The sequence below is a fragment of the Centroberyx gerrardi genome, chromosome 2 (assembly GCF_048128805.1).
Source record: "Centroberyx gerrardi isolate f3 chromosome 2, fCenGer3.hap1.cur.20231027, whole genome shotgun sequence".
NCBI classification, from domain to species: domain Eukaryota; kingdom Metazoa; phylum Chordata; class Actinopteri; order Beryciformes; family Berycidae; genus Centroberyx; species Centroberyx gerrardi.
The window spans coordinates 31,074,303-31,090,829 of record NC_135998.1 but is presented as its reverse complement, the minus strand read 5'-3'; the positions used below and the strand labels follow the sequence as shown (position 1 = coordinate 31,090,829).

Genomic DNA, 16,527 nt, shown 5'->3' with positions numbered 1-16,527 from the left:
TGGCCATTGTGTTTCCATTTGTTTCTTCACTCGCCACCTGCCGTTGGAAACCATTGGATACCAGAAAGCAGCAAAGAGAAAAGAAACCACACCGTCTCTTGCCCTGCCCCCGAGACTAACAAACACATGACTGTACCCCCCCCCCACCACCACCACCACCACCCCCCCCACACACACACACACACACACACACACACACACACACACACAATCTCTACACTTCCCAGCGTCTAGCAGAGTGAGGTTGCTATGACAATAGCAAAAGTTATGCTGGCCAGCTTTGGAAGGGCCGGTGACCTCCTCCCTGACGGAGCCTGGATCCAGCCCCAAGAATTTACCATGTGACCATTTGAATTTTGTGATTCATAGGAGTGGCAGTGGCTAAGGAGGTAGTAGGAGGCACATCTAGTCAAGCACTTAGATTGGATTCACTAAAACTGTGGACTGGAAGCTTGTGTTTATAGCTACCACTGTGACGAAAGGAATTTTGTGCTACTGTTATTAGTCAAGAGTCTTATCTACACTGCAATAAATCTCCATCTTAACAAGTTATTTAGTCTATTATTGAGTCCTAAAATTGTAATTTTCTTAAAATAAGTGAAAAAATCTGCTAGTGGGGTTTGATAATTTCATTTGTTTCAGATGCAAGTCAGCTTGTTTCAAGGACTTTGTAGAATCAAGTGTCATTTTCTTGATAGCAGTGCAGTGATCTCCCTTATTCTGACTGGTTTCAACAGACTGACACTCATTTCTAGAAAATTCCTGAAACAAGTGAAGCTGCATTGGAAACAAGTGAAGTGATCTCACCTCACTGGTAGAAAAACATAAGATTTGAAGGCTAAATATAAGAGTAAATGACTTGTTAAAATGGACGTTTTTTGTGGATTGGATTATTGAATTGTGAGAGTCACATGGTCACGTTTGATTAGAGAATCCTCCCCTCTGCTCCTACTTCACTTCTCATCTATGACTAAAGATTGTTTGGATAGACTGAGACAGTAGGTGCAAAGTGTTTAGGGAGTTAACTTAGTTTTATTTTTATGATCATTATTGAAAGTAACAGTAGTAGTTATCTAACTGCTGGTGGCAATTGCAAACACAAGAGATAGCAATTATTACAATATAACGCAACTGTATTAAACATGGATGCAAGACTTATTATGTCTTATCAATCCCAAAATGTGCCACCAAAATCCGATGAAGCAGTAAGACGGTCAGCTGAAGTTCCCCCACAGCTTCACCTCATTTGGCCTATGCACTTGCTCTGTATCCTGTCTGATCATTTAGTGCGCTCTGGTTGAAAATAAACAATCTGGGCTAAGGTAATCTTATTTTCCATGTGCTTCTTGGCAGCGAGTCTCAGGCATGCCAGGCAAAGGCAGCTTTGCAACTTTAACCCTGCCACTGCCTTTTGGCACCAGAAGGTTGTTGTCACGTCCAATTGTGACTGAAGTGAATCCTCCCCTCTCTCAGGAAACCAGCAGACAGTAACTGTGTTTGAACTTTACAGATTATGGCGGGCTCCTGGTGAGATTTAGCCACCTGCAGACTAAAAGATCCCCAGGTGGCTGTGAAGGGTTTCAAGATTAAACTCAAGTCTCCTCGATGTAATGATGAGACTAGGGCAAACATGTAAAAACTGACATTTAACACGTTGGTGAACAGATTCAACAACAGATCTTGCTTTTAAGACAATAAAGCAATCCTGGGTCCTTCATCATTTTGTATTTCTATTCTTGGTTTTCACTATAATTAGTATTTAAAAATAAAAGTAGATCCGGTCTCCCAAACAGGAACTATCTCTTCTACATGGTATCTCTCCGCTATGTTCTCTTCTATCCATAAAAATGCTATTTGGTGAAATTATGTTCTAAAACGTTGGACCCACAGTCCAACAATTGAAAATCACAGTAGCAGGATCTGTTGTTGAATCTGTTCACTGTTCAATCTGTTCAATCTGTTCAATCTGTTCAATCTGTGTATTTTCTTGGCAAGACAGAATTGAGAGTTGAACTATAAATCAAAAGTGAGACCAATGTTTATGGTTAAATGTAGGAGTTTACAATTTAGCTTGTCCACATGTTCATAAATTCACTGTTGTCTGTGATCTATTGTAGGAAACATGCATATTGGTGTTGTATAAAGCATTTTATAATTAAAGGTGTACATGTTTCCATCTTTTTGTATGCACAGCTTTTTAGAGGTGAAGCTACGCTAAGTTTTATACAGTATGCGTCATGAATTTTGAGAAAATCTATTATTAAAAAAACTATTGCCTTTTCAGTAACAGCACATAGGCCCTTTCCCACTGATTCAGACAGGCTACCTAGGTGTTGACACTTTTTATGGATGCATTATCTAAGTAGATTGATTGAACACCACATTTTAAGCCATGACACTGCAATGGGATTCATTATGCACATCCTTTCCCTCTTCTTATATCCTCGTCTTCATCCTCTCTCCGCTCTTTCCCTTCCCTCTCGCCAACTTTCTCGACTTTCCTATCTTCACCACCTTCTCCTTATCTATCCCCCACTTCTTCCACTCTTCATCTTACTTTCCTTCCCCCCTCTTCCTTCCAAGCAGGTTTGACAGCCTCTCTGACCTCCAGAGCCTTTACCCTGTTGTAATCTCTCTGGCTTCTTTGGGCCAATCCCCTTGCTCCTCTAAGCTCCTGGTGGCAGGACCTGCACAGATTATGGCTTCAGGCCTGGACTTCGAGCATGTGTCCATTCTGTCACCCACATATCAGGAGGAACACATTTACACCAATATATACCGATATACTGACAGCATAATTATAAACACGTTGGGGGAGATATGATATCAGTTGAAAACAGTTTTCATATCTGAATTTTTTTTTCCCAAGTTGTATTCTGTCATGTGACAGTTTTTACTTTACATTTGAAAATTTCATTTGTGTTTTTTTCCACATGTGAAAATATTTCCACTTAATTTCACATGCAAAGAGATAATTCACAGGCAAAAATGTCATTTTCACATGGGAAATGGGAAAATCCACGTGTTCACATATGAAAAACACACATTTGTCCAAACAGCACATGTGATTTGAATTCACATGCGACTTTTTTGTAAGGGCTTTAAAATGCGTACAGAAATAGAAAATGTAAAAATAATTATTGAAACCTTATTTGCACGGGGAATAATATTGCCTAATATGTTACCTGATAGTGTAGAGGATTTTTTTTTTGTAAGTTTTGCTTTGCTCAATGAGGAGGTGACAAATTGTAAAATCTTGACCGCATTCAATTTTTGATTGAATTTAAAATTTACCTGTGCAAGGTTAGGAGGTAATTCATTCAATTCATTACATGAGATCCCCACATAATACTAGTCCTGTGTGAATGGGACTTAAGACACTTATGCCCAAACAAGCTGCTTATTGCCACCTATACTACAACATGCCCCAATAACATAGGAATTAATATTGGCCATTCAATTGTTAAATTTTGCCATGAGTTCTGTGCTCTGTGGTGCAAACACAGACACAATATTAGATTCTAGTATGATAATGGGTATCTGTTGAATAAGGAAAATCATGGAAAATACAGTCCATGCAGGCAGTAACAGCAGCACATATCAGTGAGTAATAAACTATAATCTTTCAGTTTTAGATTAACACAGATTTGAACTCGCGCACTCCCACACACACGGCGGAGAGTCATACGCAAGACTGCGGCTCGTCCATGACTCACGTCTAAACACAGAACGAACACACAAGGCTGATCCTATAAGTTGTTACTTACAATCAGACATGACACATAATGTAAATAGGCCAGCCAGGATCAGTGGCGGACTGGGCTAAAGTTTGGCCTTGGAAATTTGACCCATATCACAATCAGCACACATATACTCCACCCACTGCTATATGGACACATGTAGAAGATATAGCCCATTATTTTAGAATCTTTAACATGAAGCTGGCATTTTACATATGGGGTGATACATTTTAATTTCAAATGTAACAAAAATACATCACTTTTCCCATCATTTACTGGCAAGGTTTCCATGCTCTCTGCCAGTAAACGTGACATCTCAGCAACTTGATCACAGAAAATCAGATTTACCGTCTTGTTTATATCGTTCATGTACGCTCAACTCGTAATTCTGATATTTCCGACAGTGCTTGAAGGCAGCATAATATCTAGAATACCAGCTATGTGGAAACATTGGTGTTAGCAGAGCTGACTCATGTTGCACTGTCAGTTGTAGTGCGACCAAATAAATGAATCAGTTAGTGGCAGTTAGTGTCTCTCTCTCTCTCTCTCTCTCTCTCCCTCTCTCTCTCCCTCTCTCTCTCTCTCTCTCTCACACACACACTTTCTTTTCCAATCCAGATCCATAGCTCAGCTGTTCTGTCCACCTCACACTCCTCTTCAAGTTAATCACAAATCCACACACACACACACACACACACCGACACACACACACACACACACACACAAACACAAACTAAGCATTCTCTCTGTCAGCCAAATTCCCTCTCTCAGCGATATCATCCCCTATACTCCTGGTTAATCTGTATTAATCTGGCTGTCTTTTGTCTCTGACCTGGCGTTGGGACAGATTAGCGGCCAATCTTTTTTGCCACCAAGTGTGTTGCGATGACACAAACTTGGCCGTCCATTCTGACTTACAGATTCAGTGATGTCTGCAGAGCAATATGCTGTAATGACTTGAGAATTTTGCAAAATTACAAATGGAAATTTTCACTCCTTTGTGTCTTTGCTCATAGTTTTGCTACTTAATCTTCCACCTAAGATTTTCGTGTAACTACCCCGTCAAACAAAAGAAGCCATATTTATGAACTGACAAATTTGGAAAATCAACAGTATAGACAAATTTCCTTTTCATTTATAATTTTTTATAATGTAACTGTGATACAAGCTTGTAAAATATTTTTGCTTTCAGTGAATGGCATATTTGTCACCTGTCAGCCTATGGACAATAAATTGCCAAACATGTAGAATCTCCCATTACTGTAGAGTGACTCCATACCAACTCTACACAAACAACAGAAAACAACAGAAACCAGTCATTCTAATGCTATAACTATTTATTACATCTATTTTACTTGGATATTACTTAGTTATTTCCAGTCATTACTGCGTAATTGATGGCCTGTATTTTAAAGGTTTACCAGATTGACTACTCTACTATATGTTAACAAAGGTAATCATTTATCCTCTCAAGGAGCTTAGCTTTCGTTTGCTATAATGAAGAAAAGCCTTGGACAGCTGACTGCATCAAGGCACATAGCTAAGAACACTCAAAGTTCAGAAACCATATAAGACTCACAACAAAACTATATCATAGTGAGATCTAGAGAAAGTTATTACTTTATTACTATATTATTGACAACAGTGTGTTACTTTATTAGAGATTGTTAAGAAGAAAATTAATGTGCAGTGTACTTCATGTGTACTTTTTGTTTGGCCAGCAAGTACTGGCCAAACAAAAGCGATTCATTTGGATATTTCATAGCAGACAAGATAAAGGCAGTAAGAATCAAAGCATTTCATCTCATCTCTTGAGACAAGCTTGTAATGATTTATGAGTATCTCTGAAATAAAGTCATGAAAAATGGGAGGGTGAAGAGGGCTGCCCCTATGTTCAATTTTCCCTAGATGAAAGAAAAATCTGAAGAAAAAATTTTTTTGAAAAACTGTTCCTCTCTATTAGCCACTGGTGGTGGACAAAAATGAACTAACAAACATTTTGGAATTAATCATTTTAAGTCAGTATGGCAAACGCTCCCCTCATTGTGGGAGCATTGTGTGTAACAGCAATAAATCCCTAGAATCAAATATTTAGCAATGTCACTGAAAGCTGATAGTGACCATTATTGCTGATGGTTGATGTATAGAATTTTCTCTTGTTAAGATCACTATTTAATTATCTCATTATTTCAACGTAACATGTCATGATTAGATCACAAACTCTTCTTGATTTCACACTTCAAGATCACAGTAACATCAATCAGAAAAGCTGATTGTATAATTCAGATTTAAAAGCCTATGAAATTTAAAAAAATGTCAGCTAACATACAGTACGGTACTTTTGACTGTCCTATCAAACATTGTCAGTTCCATTAGCATAAGCCTTTGTACATGTACTGTTTGCTTCTGTACAAATATTTCCTTTTCAAATGATTTGATTGAGAGAATTCGAATAAATGTAATTACAAGTGCATAAAGTAATCAAATGCATGTATTTGCTAGTATTCTTTTTTTCCATGGGCGGAGGAAGCAGTTGGCCATTGGGGGGGACAGATTTGACTACTGGGGTCCGGGGGCATGCTCCTCAGGAGGAACATTTTTCCAAAAAAACAGCTCTGCAATAGATTTCTAGTAACTTTTAAAAAGGCTATCTGAAAATAAATTAAGAATGACTCAGGTGCTAAGTGACAGATCAGACTTTATGTGTTGGTTGCAGCAGGCTTTCAGCCAATCTATCTACAGTAGTTTCGCCTGTTTGTCATTAATAATAATACAATAACAATAATAATATTTCCGTCTTCGAATTACAGTGTTTTATGTAGTTGTATTTTCCTTCCAACTAACTGCACTGATATTATCTGGTTTCTAGTCATTTATTTTTTGCGGTGCACTGGTCCTTTTTAAGAGCTAAGTGTGTTTTTTCTCCAAGCCCTGCTACAACACTGTCTGGCTTTAGCTTGAAAAGATGTTAATTATAAAGTACATACAAAAAGCCAGCATAGTACCTGTTCCATTACGGCAGGATAATGAGCCATGCAAAGAAACGTTTCAGACAAGATGCAAGCCATCCAATATGGTGAAGAATTAAGTTTAAGTTTAGCTGCAAAACAACTAGGCCTAACCTACCTTGCCATTTTAAAAATCAGCACAGACAAAAATATAGTGCTGTAATAATATCAGAGAAAGATTACATACTTACTTACAAGCATACAGGACACTGAGGCAAATAGACAAAGTATTGTCTTTACATAACTGACGGACAGATGTCTGTGCTTTTTGGAAGCAGTGGCAACAAAGCTATTGACCTTTTATTGTTGACAGTCATGAAAACTAGCTTTATATAACTTTTTACACATTTATTCCTCCTTGGCGCAATATCATACGTTTCATTTGCTGCACATCCTCTTTTTTCTTTTCTCTCTCTCTACCGGCACCTGACCAGTAGTGTTGATTGGACATCTTGCCGTTTGATTACCATGAATTTCTTCATCATGATTGACACTAACGGCCCTGTGCTCGCTGACTGCTCTGCTCCATCAGATCACGTGAAGAAGCATCACTCTGCTCACAATATAAATGTATTTATTTTTTCTACACAGTTAATATCATTCCATTGTCGTTTTGCCCACAAAGGCCTGCATCAGAATGTAAGCCATTATATTCTTTACAATCTGCCTTTGCGGGCCAAAACGTCAGTGGAATGCTTTTAATATTGCAGAACAGAACACGTGATTACAAGATATTTAATTTAGGGCCAGAGTGACACCTCTTCACATGATCTATGCAGCTTTGTTTTTGGCTGCAGTTTGGAGCGCTGCCTTGGCTGCTGTCTGCTCCTCACCGATATGAAGCCCTGTCAAGTCTATTTCTTGTGGCGCACTTTTTTCATAAGGAGATACTCTCTTCATTCAACTTCATTCCACACTGCACGAAGTCAAAGGCTTTTCAAAATAAAAGTCCCTCGGTTGATTTTTCAATGCGGAGGCAAAATAACACAATGTCGTGGTTTCTTTTTTGAGGGGGACATTTTAATCATCTTTTAATATTGGAGGGGACATGTCCCCCCTGTCCCCCGTGCTTCCTACGCCCATGCTTTTTTCCAAGTTTTCCAAGTGAGTCAAAAGGTATTTCAAGGGCCGTCAGATCATTTAAATATGTATTTGACCTAGGTGTGGCTTTGTGGACTAACCATGGACATCTAAAAAATCAACACTATGCCACTATGTTTATATAAATCCGCACCAATGAGACTGATTTGAACACTTTTAGGTAGTTTTTAACAGCCGCTATAGAGTCACATCAGCTGTATGAGTGGACAAACAACGCTCCAATCAACACTTGTCAACTCCAAATAACTCTCACTGAAAAATCAACACTTATTAACACCAGAAAACTTGCTTTGGTCTTAAAGTTATGTTTTTATAAATGGGGTATTATATGAGGGTGTCTGTTTCCGCCTCTTTTCCCTAATACCTGACCTTTGACCTTATCAGCAATCAAAAGAGTAGATCTCACATTCACATCTTAATGCTGCTGCATAAGCTTGCTACCTGGGCTCTTTGGCAATTCAAATTAAATATTGGGCACTATTGTTTTTAGAAAAAAATGCAGCCTTTTCTTGACATTACCTTCATACTGTACCTCAGTTCAGTCACAGGCAGATCCCAGTGAGGTTTTTTCTCCAGTGATCTCATCCATGTTTGAGCGTGCGTGCATGATTTAAGTTGGACCGCTGCCTCTGAACTATTGACTTGTCAAATTTGGCAGAAAGGGCAATATAAAGTAGTAAAAACGACTCATAATAGTGGTGTTAAAAGGTTATCTCGGTTTGGTATATGTATGTTTAGTTCCTATCTTTGATTAGACTTGTACTGCCTGCTCTTACCTTTGTATTATTCCTTTATCTATTATCTGTATCCAATGTTTTACTGTTTTTATTTAAATTTTTTCTTCTTATTGTTTTACCTTGTAACCTTGTTAAGAAAGGTGCTATGTAACTATGACTTTAATTGTAATTGTCGTTGTTCAAGCCAAAACTTTTACAATAAATGGCACAATTAAACACCAACTACTAATGTTTATGCATCTCCAGTGAAGCTATTTGTCCAAAGAGGTCCAACAGAATCAATGCAAACACTAATTAAAGTAATTATCCTGCAAATGCTAATGTTTTTCAAAGTCTGGAAACTAGTCCATCCCGTTGTCATGGTTATGAGTGACAAAGGACGTACCAGTACCACCCCCGACTTCTCTATCTATTTGAGGCTGTGATATAGTGGGAGAGGGGAGAGGCCAAAAAAAAAAAACAAGCACCTCCCCAAAACCACTCCTGCACTATTGATGAAGCAGCATCTCTGAAAGCGTTGATGTGAAGGGGAATTCTTGAGACCACTTGTTGTTCGGTTTTCGCTTGAAAGACAGAAGACAGAATCCTCAGTGCTTCCTTGGATAATATGAATATGAATAATATGAATTTATGAAATGAAATAGTTTTAATGGTAACGCTTTATTTTCCAGGTCCGCAATTTCCTAATGATTTCCTAGAAAGTAACTGTTAATTTCTTAGGAAGTTTCCTGGAAAAGAAGCACATTATGTACTAATTATAGGGGAAATAGAGGAAGAGTTCAGTTGGTGGAGTTGGTAAGTACCTGCTCATTTCTTTTGGGGTTTCCAAGAAAGAACTAAATCATGTAAATACATTTTTTTTTATTGATTTGATGGAGTTGGTAAGAAACTGTTAATTTCTAAAAGTTTCCAGGAAAGAACTGCAAAACTACAACTATTGGAAAAATAAGAGGCAGAGGTTGATTTGTTTTTGGTGCCAACTCCACCATTGAACTCTTTCTCTATTTTCCCAATAATTAGAACATAATTTCATGCTTCTTTCCAAGAAATTAACAGTTCCTTTCTAAGACATGATTAGTACTACCTTTCTAATATAAGAAATTGAAAATTCATTGAAGAATTTTCCAGTTGTGGGGAAATGGTTGTAATCATTCTCAGCACAAATACATGTGAGGTACTATGCATTTGTGACTGAGTTCTCTGTTACCTTATGATATAATAAAGCTTGGAGTCATATATATACAGTATATTTATGCCCCTGTAATAAATCTTTCCTTGTAACCTGTTGCTTTCGCAGAAAAAGGATTACGAACTACATACAAACAACTGGCAAGTGGCCACACTTCCGTCTCCCATGAGACTTAGAACCTGTCACCTTAAATACTTCAGGTAACACTTTAGATTAGGGAGCACATATTAACTATTAATAAGCGTATTAACATGCATATTAGTAGTGTATTGGTTCATTATTAGTCATTACAAACTACTTATTAGCATCTTATTCTGCACTATTGTATTCTACAAGTAAAGCCCATAAACTATGGGTTTTCCCTCATTTGCCTCCTAATTAGTGCTTATAGCAGTCAGTAAGGAAGTTGTGTCACATGAATTGATCTTTTAGTCTGCTTTGCTCAGTATGGGGCTTATAATGTGCAAGTGTTGCATATTATTGAGAGAAATTATTAAACTATTGAGGGAAAACCCATATTTATAGCTCATATTATGTGTTCCCTAATCTAAAGTTATGCTTCCATTGAAATGAAAACCTAAAAAGAAACATACAAAACCATCAGTCTCACTACTCACCCCATTTGAACATCATCATTGTCAGCAGCACTGTCTTGAGATTCAAATGAACCTTCCCAAACTCCATGGTAACCCAAGTGACCCGGGTCTTCACAAGACCGCAAGGAAATATGCAGGAAAAAGAACTGTGAAGTCTAAAGTCTTGACATCCTTTAGTCCGATCGAGAAGTTCCTGATGTGGTTTCCCCCCTGTGTTTTGGGGCTGGCATGCTAGAGACGGTCCATGCTCGGCTGCTAATGAGCGTAACACTTTGCCCAACACAGACAGCCCTCCCTGGACTGGAGTGGGAGAGTGTAATCAGCCATGAGAGGAGATGGAGGGCGGGAAAACATGAGGTGGATCAGTCTCATGTTGAGATTTATTGGCATCGCACTTATTTAAAAGCAGAGTTTACAAAGCTCTACAAACCAATAACCTTACATTTTCATTCATTTGCATTAATTCACCCCTTAATTCATGCAAAATCCCCTTAAAATTAATTAAGGGAGTTATTGATGGAGGAGATCCTATCGAAACCTCCTTAAACACCCCCTTAATCTTGACTCCTTACTTTCTACTTTAATGAAAAATTCAGGAACTTTTCCATTCATTTCCACTTAATAACCCTGTAAACCTGCACAAAAGGCATGAAAAATCCCTTAATCACTAGTGTCTCTGTGAACCAACCCATGAATAAATCCCTTATAAACCCATGATACTAACCTTACTTTTTTAAAGCTATGTTATTTTTAATGAATAAGTAAAGTGTATATAATGGAGAAATTAAGGACATTTAAGGGATAAGGGTTCATGGTAAGAAGACATGGTCAAAGAACAATTACATAAAAGCAAGTCTATAAAAGTGCAGAAGTGATTTTAAAGATCATACTGAAATAGCTAGCCAATATTATCCTGTGATATATGATTGAAGTTCTTGACTGGACAATCCATTTCTGGGAGGATTATGGTGCTGATTCATTTTGGTTGTAAACATTAGAACAAATATAGAGTAAGAACTGCTCAATTCACACTATTAACAGTATGTCATTCTCAAACCCAAACCCCCAAAAGACGAGCTGTGAATTTGATTAAATCCACTTTACTGTAAATCCAAATCCCAGTTTCCAGGTAAATCCTCAAAACATATATGTCAGACTAAATAACAGATAAACAGTTATATTATTTATAAATGATGTCATGAGTTGAATTCATTTTACCATTTAAGAATGGACGAGGAGGGATATGTGGTATTGGTAACTAATTGGTAACTTAGACTTGAAATATCTCAGCTTTCAAAATCATCCTCCATGACTTTTCCTAGACCGACTTTATGCAAAAAAAATGAAAAATAGTAATAATAATTACATGTACCCCCTTCAATTGGATGGTTGTTGGCCTTGTCTTAGTCTTTCTAGAGTGAACTAATCACTAGTGGTGCAGTCCAGTGAATCCAGGCCAGGTTTCACCCACTGTCTCATTAGTGTCTTCAGCAGCTTTGGTGGCTCCTTTGTAGCGTGGGGCTTAGCACCCAGCCGTCCATCACTTAGCCTGGTAGAGACTTGTTGCCCCCCCTATTCCTTCTATCCCCCCTCCGCCCCTCCTATAACACCAGCTGTGCTTGACACCCCACGTCCTACTGGAGAGATTTGTACCAGTAAACTTTGCGTCATATACAGTAACTGTCGCAGGATCAGGATATTTTGTGCGTATGGGTGAACATAAAAATGAGTTTTTCAAGTGTAGCATGTGCATGTCTGACTCTTATTGTGTGTGTGTGTGTGTGTGTGTGTGTGTGTGTATGTGACGCAGCACAGACCAAAAGGCAAACTGTATGGAGAGGCAGGTGGCGTGCAATGAAACAGGCCGACATTAGGGATAAGCCTCAACCCCACATGTCCCCCTAGTGTAGACTATTTGAAGCCGTTCACTATTAAAGCAACATTCCACTTAGTTTTAACATGGGGGTTATTCGGCTCTTGACCACCATGAAAACCAGAATATAAACTAATCACCAAGATCAGATGCAGCTGGACGAGTTTGTAGCATTCAGATTTTTACTTCCCATTCATTTGAATGAGGCCAGAAAATAGACTGAAAACTGACATTTAACACGTGGGTGAACAGATTCAACAACAGATTCAATGCCAGGAAATGTTCGTTTTCTAGTATCAAAATGTTTTAGTTAATTGATATAACTCCATCAGCAAATGAACACACGGTCCACATTTGAGTCACAACTAAGTTATACATTACATTTCTTTTTGGAAGGATTTCACAGGATGTTCTTTCCTAAAACTCATGAGCAGGACTGCAAACTGTGCTGAAACACAACATGATGCATGCTGAAACTCACAGGGGGAGTAGGACACTGTGCCACGTGTTGTTGTTCCGTCCTTGAGAAGTTCCGCTTTAATCAGTAAAAGATAAGAAAGATTTTCTGACTGCTAAATCACATGAAGAGTGAGTAACAAAAAAGAGTAAAATATTTGTTAATACCATATCTAATGATTTGCAGTTTTCTCAAATATTGGCCCCATACAGCCCCCCGATCCTCTACTAGATTTTATTAGTGACATGAAATGATCTGATAAAGGTCTGAAATACATCACATGCCACTGAACACACATTACATGAGCTGTCTGAATCAAATTAAATCAGATCATTTATATATGTAAAAAGTTTTTTACTAACCAGGTTTATCTCAAAGAGCTTTACAGAGCAAACAAACGGACAGAATTAAATGAAAAACAAGATAAACACACAATGCTAGCTGATTAGGGGAGAGCAGGGCATGTTGTCACACTTTTCACTCATTGGTGTATTTCTCAGTAGTGCCTTACTGCTGATGAATGATATATATTTTCTAGCTAGATTAGATTTGTCTTCTCTAAAAAAAATTTTTATTTTGAATAATTTACTGGAAGAAAAAGTTATTACTGATGAAATGCCACTTGACAACTTGTGACAACTTGACGCACATGACGGGGCATGTTGTCACATAGACAAGTGTTCTGTGTTTGTGCACACAATTCCATTTCCTCTGAAGTATATATACAATAATAACATGAAAAACATACTCTTGTATTGAAAACAGCATACTTCATCTCAGAAGTTGACACCCACCACTCGCCAGGTAAAATAACCCCCTTCCCTGAGCACATAGCTTGACTAAACCATTCAAATTTATTATCAGGTTATAGCTGACCCTTGCCTTTATGTGTCACAATGTTTAATTATTTTGATTCCTTTATAAGAAAAAAATTAGATGAAAAACACAAAGATTTTCATTATTTACTTTCAGGTATACAAATTGCTTTTATGTTAGAGTGTTTTGACTTAGACTGTTGTGTTCAACATAGGTAACTTCTTATTAAGAAATTAAACATTTTTGGAATTGGACTTTTGGCTCTAAAATATTTAGTTTCAGAAATAAAGCCACTGAGACAACTTACCCATGTGACAACTTGCCCCGCTCTCCCCTACTTTTGAATATAGAGAAAGAAAAGGACTCCTGCATCATGTGAGCAGAGGGTTTGGATAGATTTAGAAGGAGTAAGTAAATCTGTAATTGACGGAGGTGGCGGGTGTGCCGTGTTGCAGTGAAGAAAAATAGCTTCTCTTTACCGTCCTGACAAGGAGAAAAGAATATCGTTACTGACTCCACAGTCGGAAAATCTTCCCTCTTTTCTGGCTAAAAACAACCCAAACAACCTGCTGTGAAAGAGCAAGTCATCCTTTCTTTGGTTCTGACTTTATCAAAGTTGCTTTCTCACCAAAATGATCCGCACCACGGTCCGAATGGAAGAGGACTGAGACCGCCGATTTTTGGCAAACCTTTTGCAAGATTTTGGTCCGCACCCGAGTCCGCATGGCGCGTTCACACCTGTCAAAATGATCCCAACTTAGCAAAAAGGTCCTAAAGGCCGGACCAAATGATGCTGGTGTGAAAGCCACCTAAGCTAGCTCAGTGTGTGCCTGCATCAACTGAGAGGACGACAACAAGTGATAATGAAAATGATTTGGGTTAATGGGGGTGGGATATTTTTGGTGATAATAAAAGTAACCATCTTTATGTGATTCATAATTTGTTACCCATTATTGGGAAAAGTAATATATTGCTCTAATCTGTAACTACTGTAACTACTCATTACTTTTCACACTTATGTAGTGTAATAAACTACTGTTTCAATTTCAAGTTATTATTTTTGTTATCATCAAACCAAATGTAACTTGAAACTCAGAATAGTGAAGCACAAAGCAGCTGTCCAAATTAGAAATGTAGAGTATGCAATAGCCTTGCTGTTTGCACATTGCAAACAGAGAAGTCCTGGATTGGCAGCTTCACTCAAATTCATTGGAATCCCTCCCAATCATTGGGGGAGGCAATGAAAAATATTCATATTGCATCTTTGCATTAGGGCCAAATGACACCTTCGACCTGGACTCATTCCTGCAATGTATTTAAAACACGTATTTGATTCTACAGGCATTGCAGCTGTAGGGACAGCGGGGACACAAGTAAAGCTTTCTTCACCATCCATATACCCCATGTTAGAATGAGTCTGGGGAGACTATATACAGTGTATTATAATGTGCTATTGATAGATGTGTGATCTATTTATAGAGTGTCTTGGATACTCCTGGCAAAATATCCACTTAAAATGTTAAAGCCGTGACTGATATAATCTTCCTAACAGCCTCGGCTTGTTCCCACGGTTGTATTCTAAATATGTTGATCACATGACATGACGTAAAATGTGTGTATCATAATCAAAATGTGTACTTTCTTTTTCATTAGTTGCAGATGTATCTAATCCAGCGTAGTCGCAGGATTTGCTGTCATACCTCTACCTGCTGAAAGAGAAATGCATTCACTCCAGTGTTTTTACTTATCATTTACTCATCATGTTAATTACTGATCACACTTATGTGATTATAGATTTGAAATCATTTGCCCTTTTCAGGTTGTTCAGTGGATTATCAGAGAGGCCTAGATGCTGAAAACTATTATTTCACAAGAAAAAAAGCAAGAATTATAGAAAAATCTGAAAAATTACACATGATAATACATTTGTATAGTATGTGCTCTTGTTTCTGATCTAACTTGTGATCTTTTTTTTATTGTATATAGTATTTTTCTTTTTTTGTGCTGTTTTGCATGTTTTATTGTGTAACCCCTGCTGCCATTACTTGGCCAGTTCTCCATTGGAAAAGAGATTTTGAATCTAAATGGGACTTCCTGGTAAAATAAAGGCTAAATAATAGTAGAAATATGTTTTTTTTTTCCGATTCCACAAATCATCTTGCTACCCTCCAAAATTACAACCCCCCAGTTTGAGAACTGTATGTACTTATAAGTGTTTCCTATATACTTTGTTATCAGCTGAGCTCACTGTGACCACATCAGTCATTTTTACATATTGTTTGTCCGATATATCTGTATATATTTGTGTGTATGTATTTCTGACAAAGCAGATAGTAATAAAGCAGACACCACAAATTCAGGGTACGAATATTCTTCTGTTCAGTTGTTAAAGATATTTAATTAGGATAACAAAGCATTATTCTCAAGTTAATCGATAAATCAATATTTTGGGTTGTAGATTGGGTTTGCACATATTCTATCTTGAATGCAGCTAGATTATTGCATTGTTGTAAAGTTGCCAATCTTGGGATGGATTATTTTGATATCTGTGTTTTTATGCCTAGTCACAGTGTGGTTATTTTTTAATTTGTACAAGATGTCTTTATTTCATCGATAGTAGTAGTATAAAGTAGAGGCAATCTGGTAGAAAAGTCTCGGGTGTTTTTTTTTTTTTTGTAGATGCTGACAATTCAAAGACATACAAAACAACAAGACAGTATTATCACACGTGGAAGAGACATAAAGACAAAATAAAGCATGACAACCACAGTGAACATCATATGTTTACAAGGAGGTTATGGGTATAATTAGAGTTAAAAGTATGAAGATGAAGAGCTTGGTAAATACAAACATGTTCTGCATAGGTTATGGATTGGGGGTGTTGTAATCAGCCTCCAGATACTTATACTGTGATAGCATGGAGATACTGTGTGTGTTATTTGCACCTACATATGTGTATGTGAGAGGGTTAAATATGCATTTACATATGAATTTACATATTTAACCATAT

At 37.6% G+C, this 16,527-nt stretch overlaps 1 protein-coding gene across 1 annotated transcript in view; it reads right to left on the bottom strand.

The window, feature by feature from the left end:
* crb2a (crumbs cell polarity complex component 2a) overlaps positions 1–10,459 on the bottom strand; it is a 28,074-nt gene extending 17,615 nt beyond the window's left edge. The window contains exon 1 of the mRNA XM_071917548.2: positions 10,393–10,459. Within this exon, the coding sequence (XP_071773649.2) occupies positions 10,393–10,459 (67 nt within the window). The remainder of the gene's footprint in view (positions 1–10,392) is intronic.
* Positions 10,460–16,527: the final 6,068 nt, after the last annotated feature.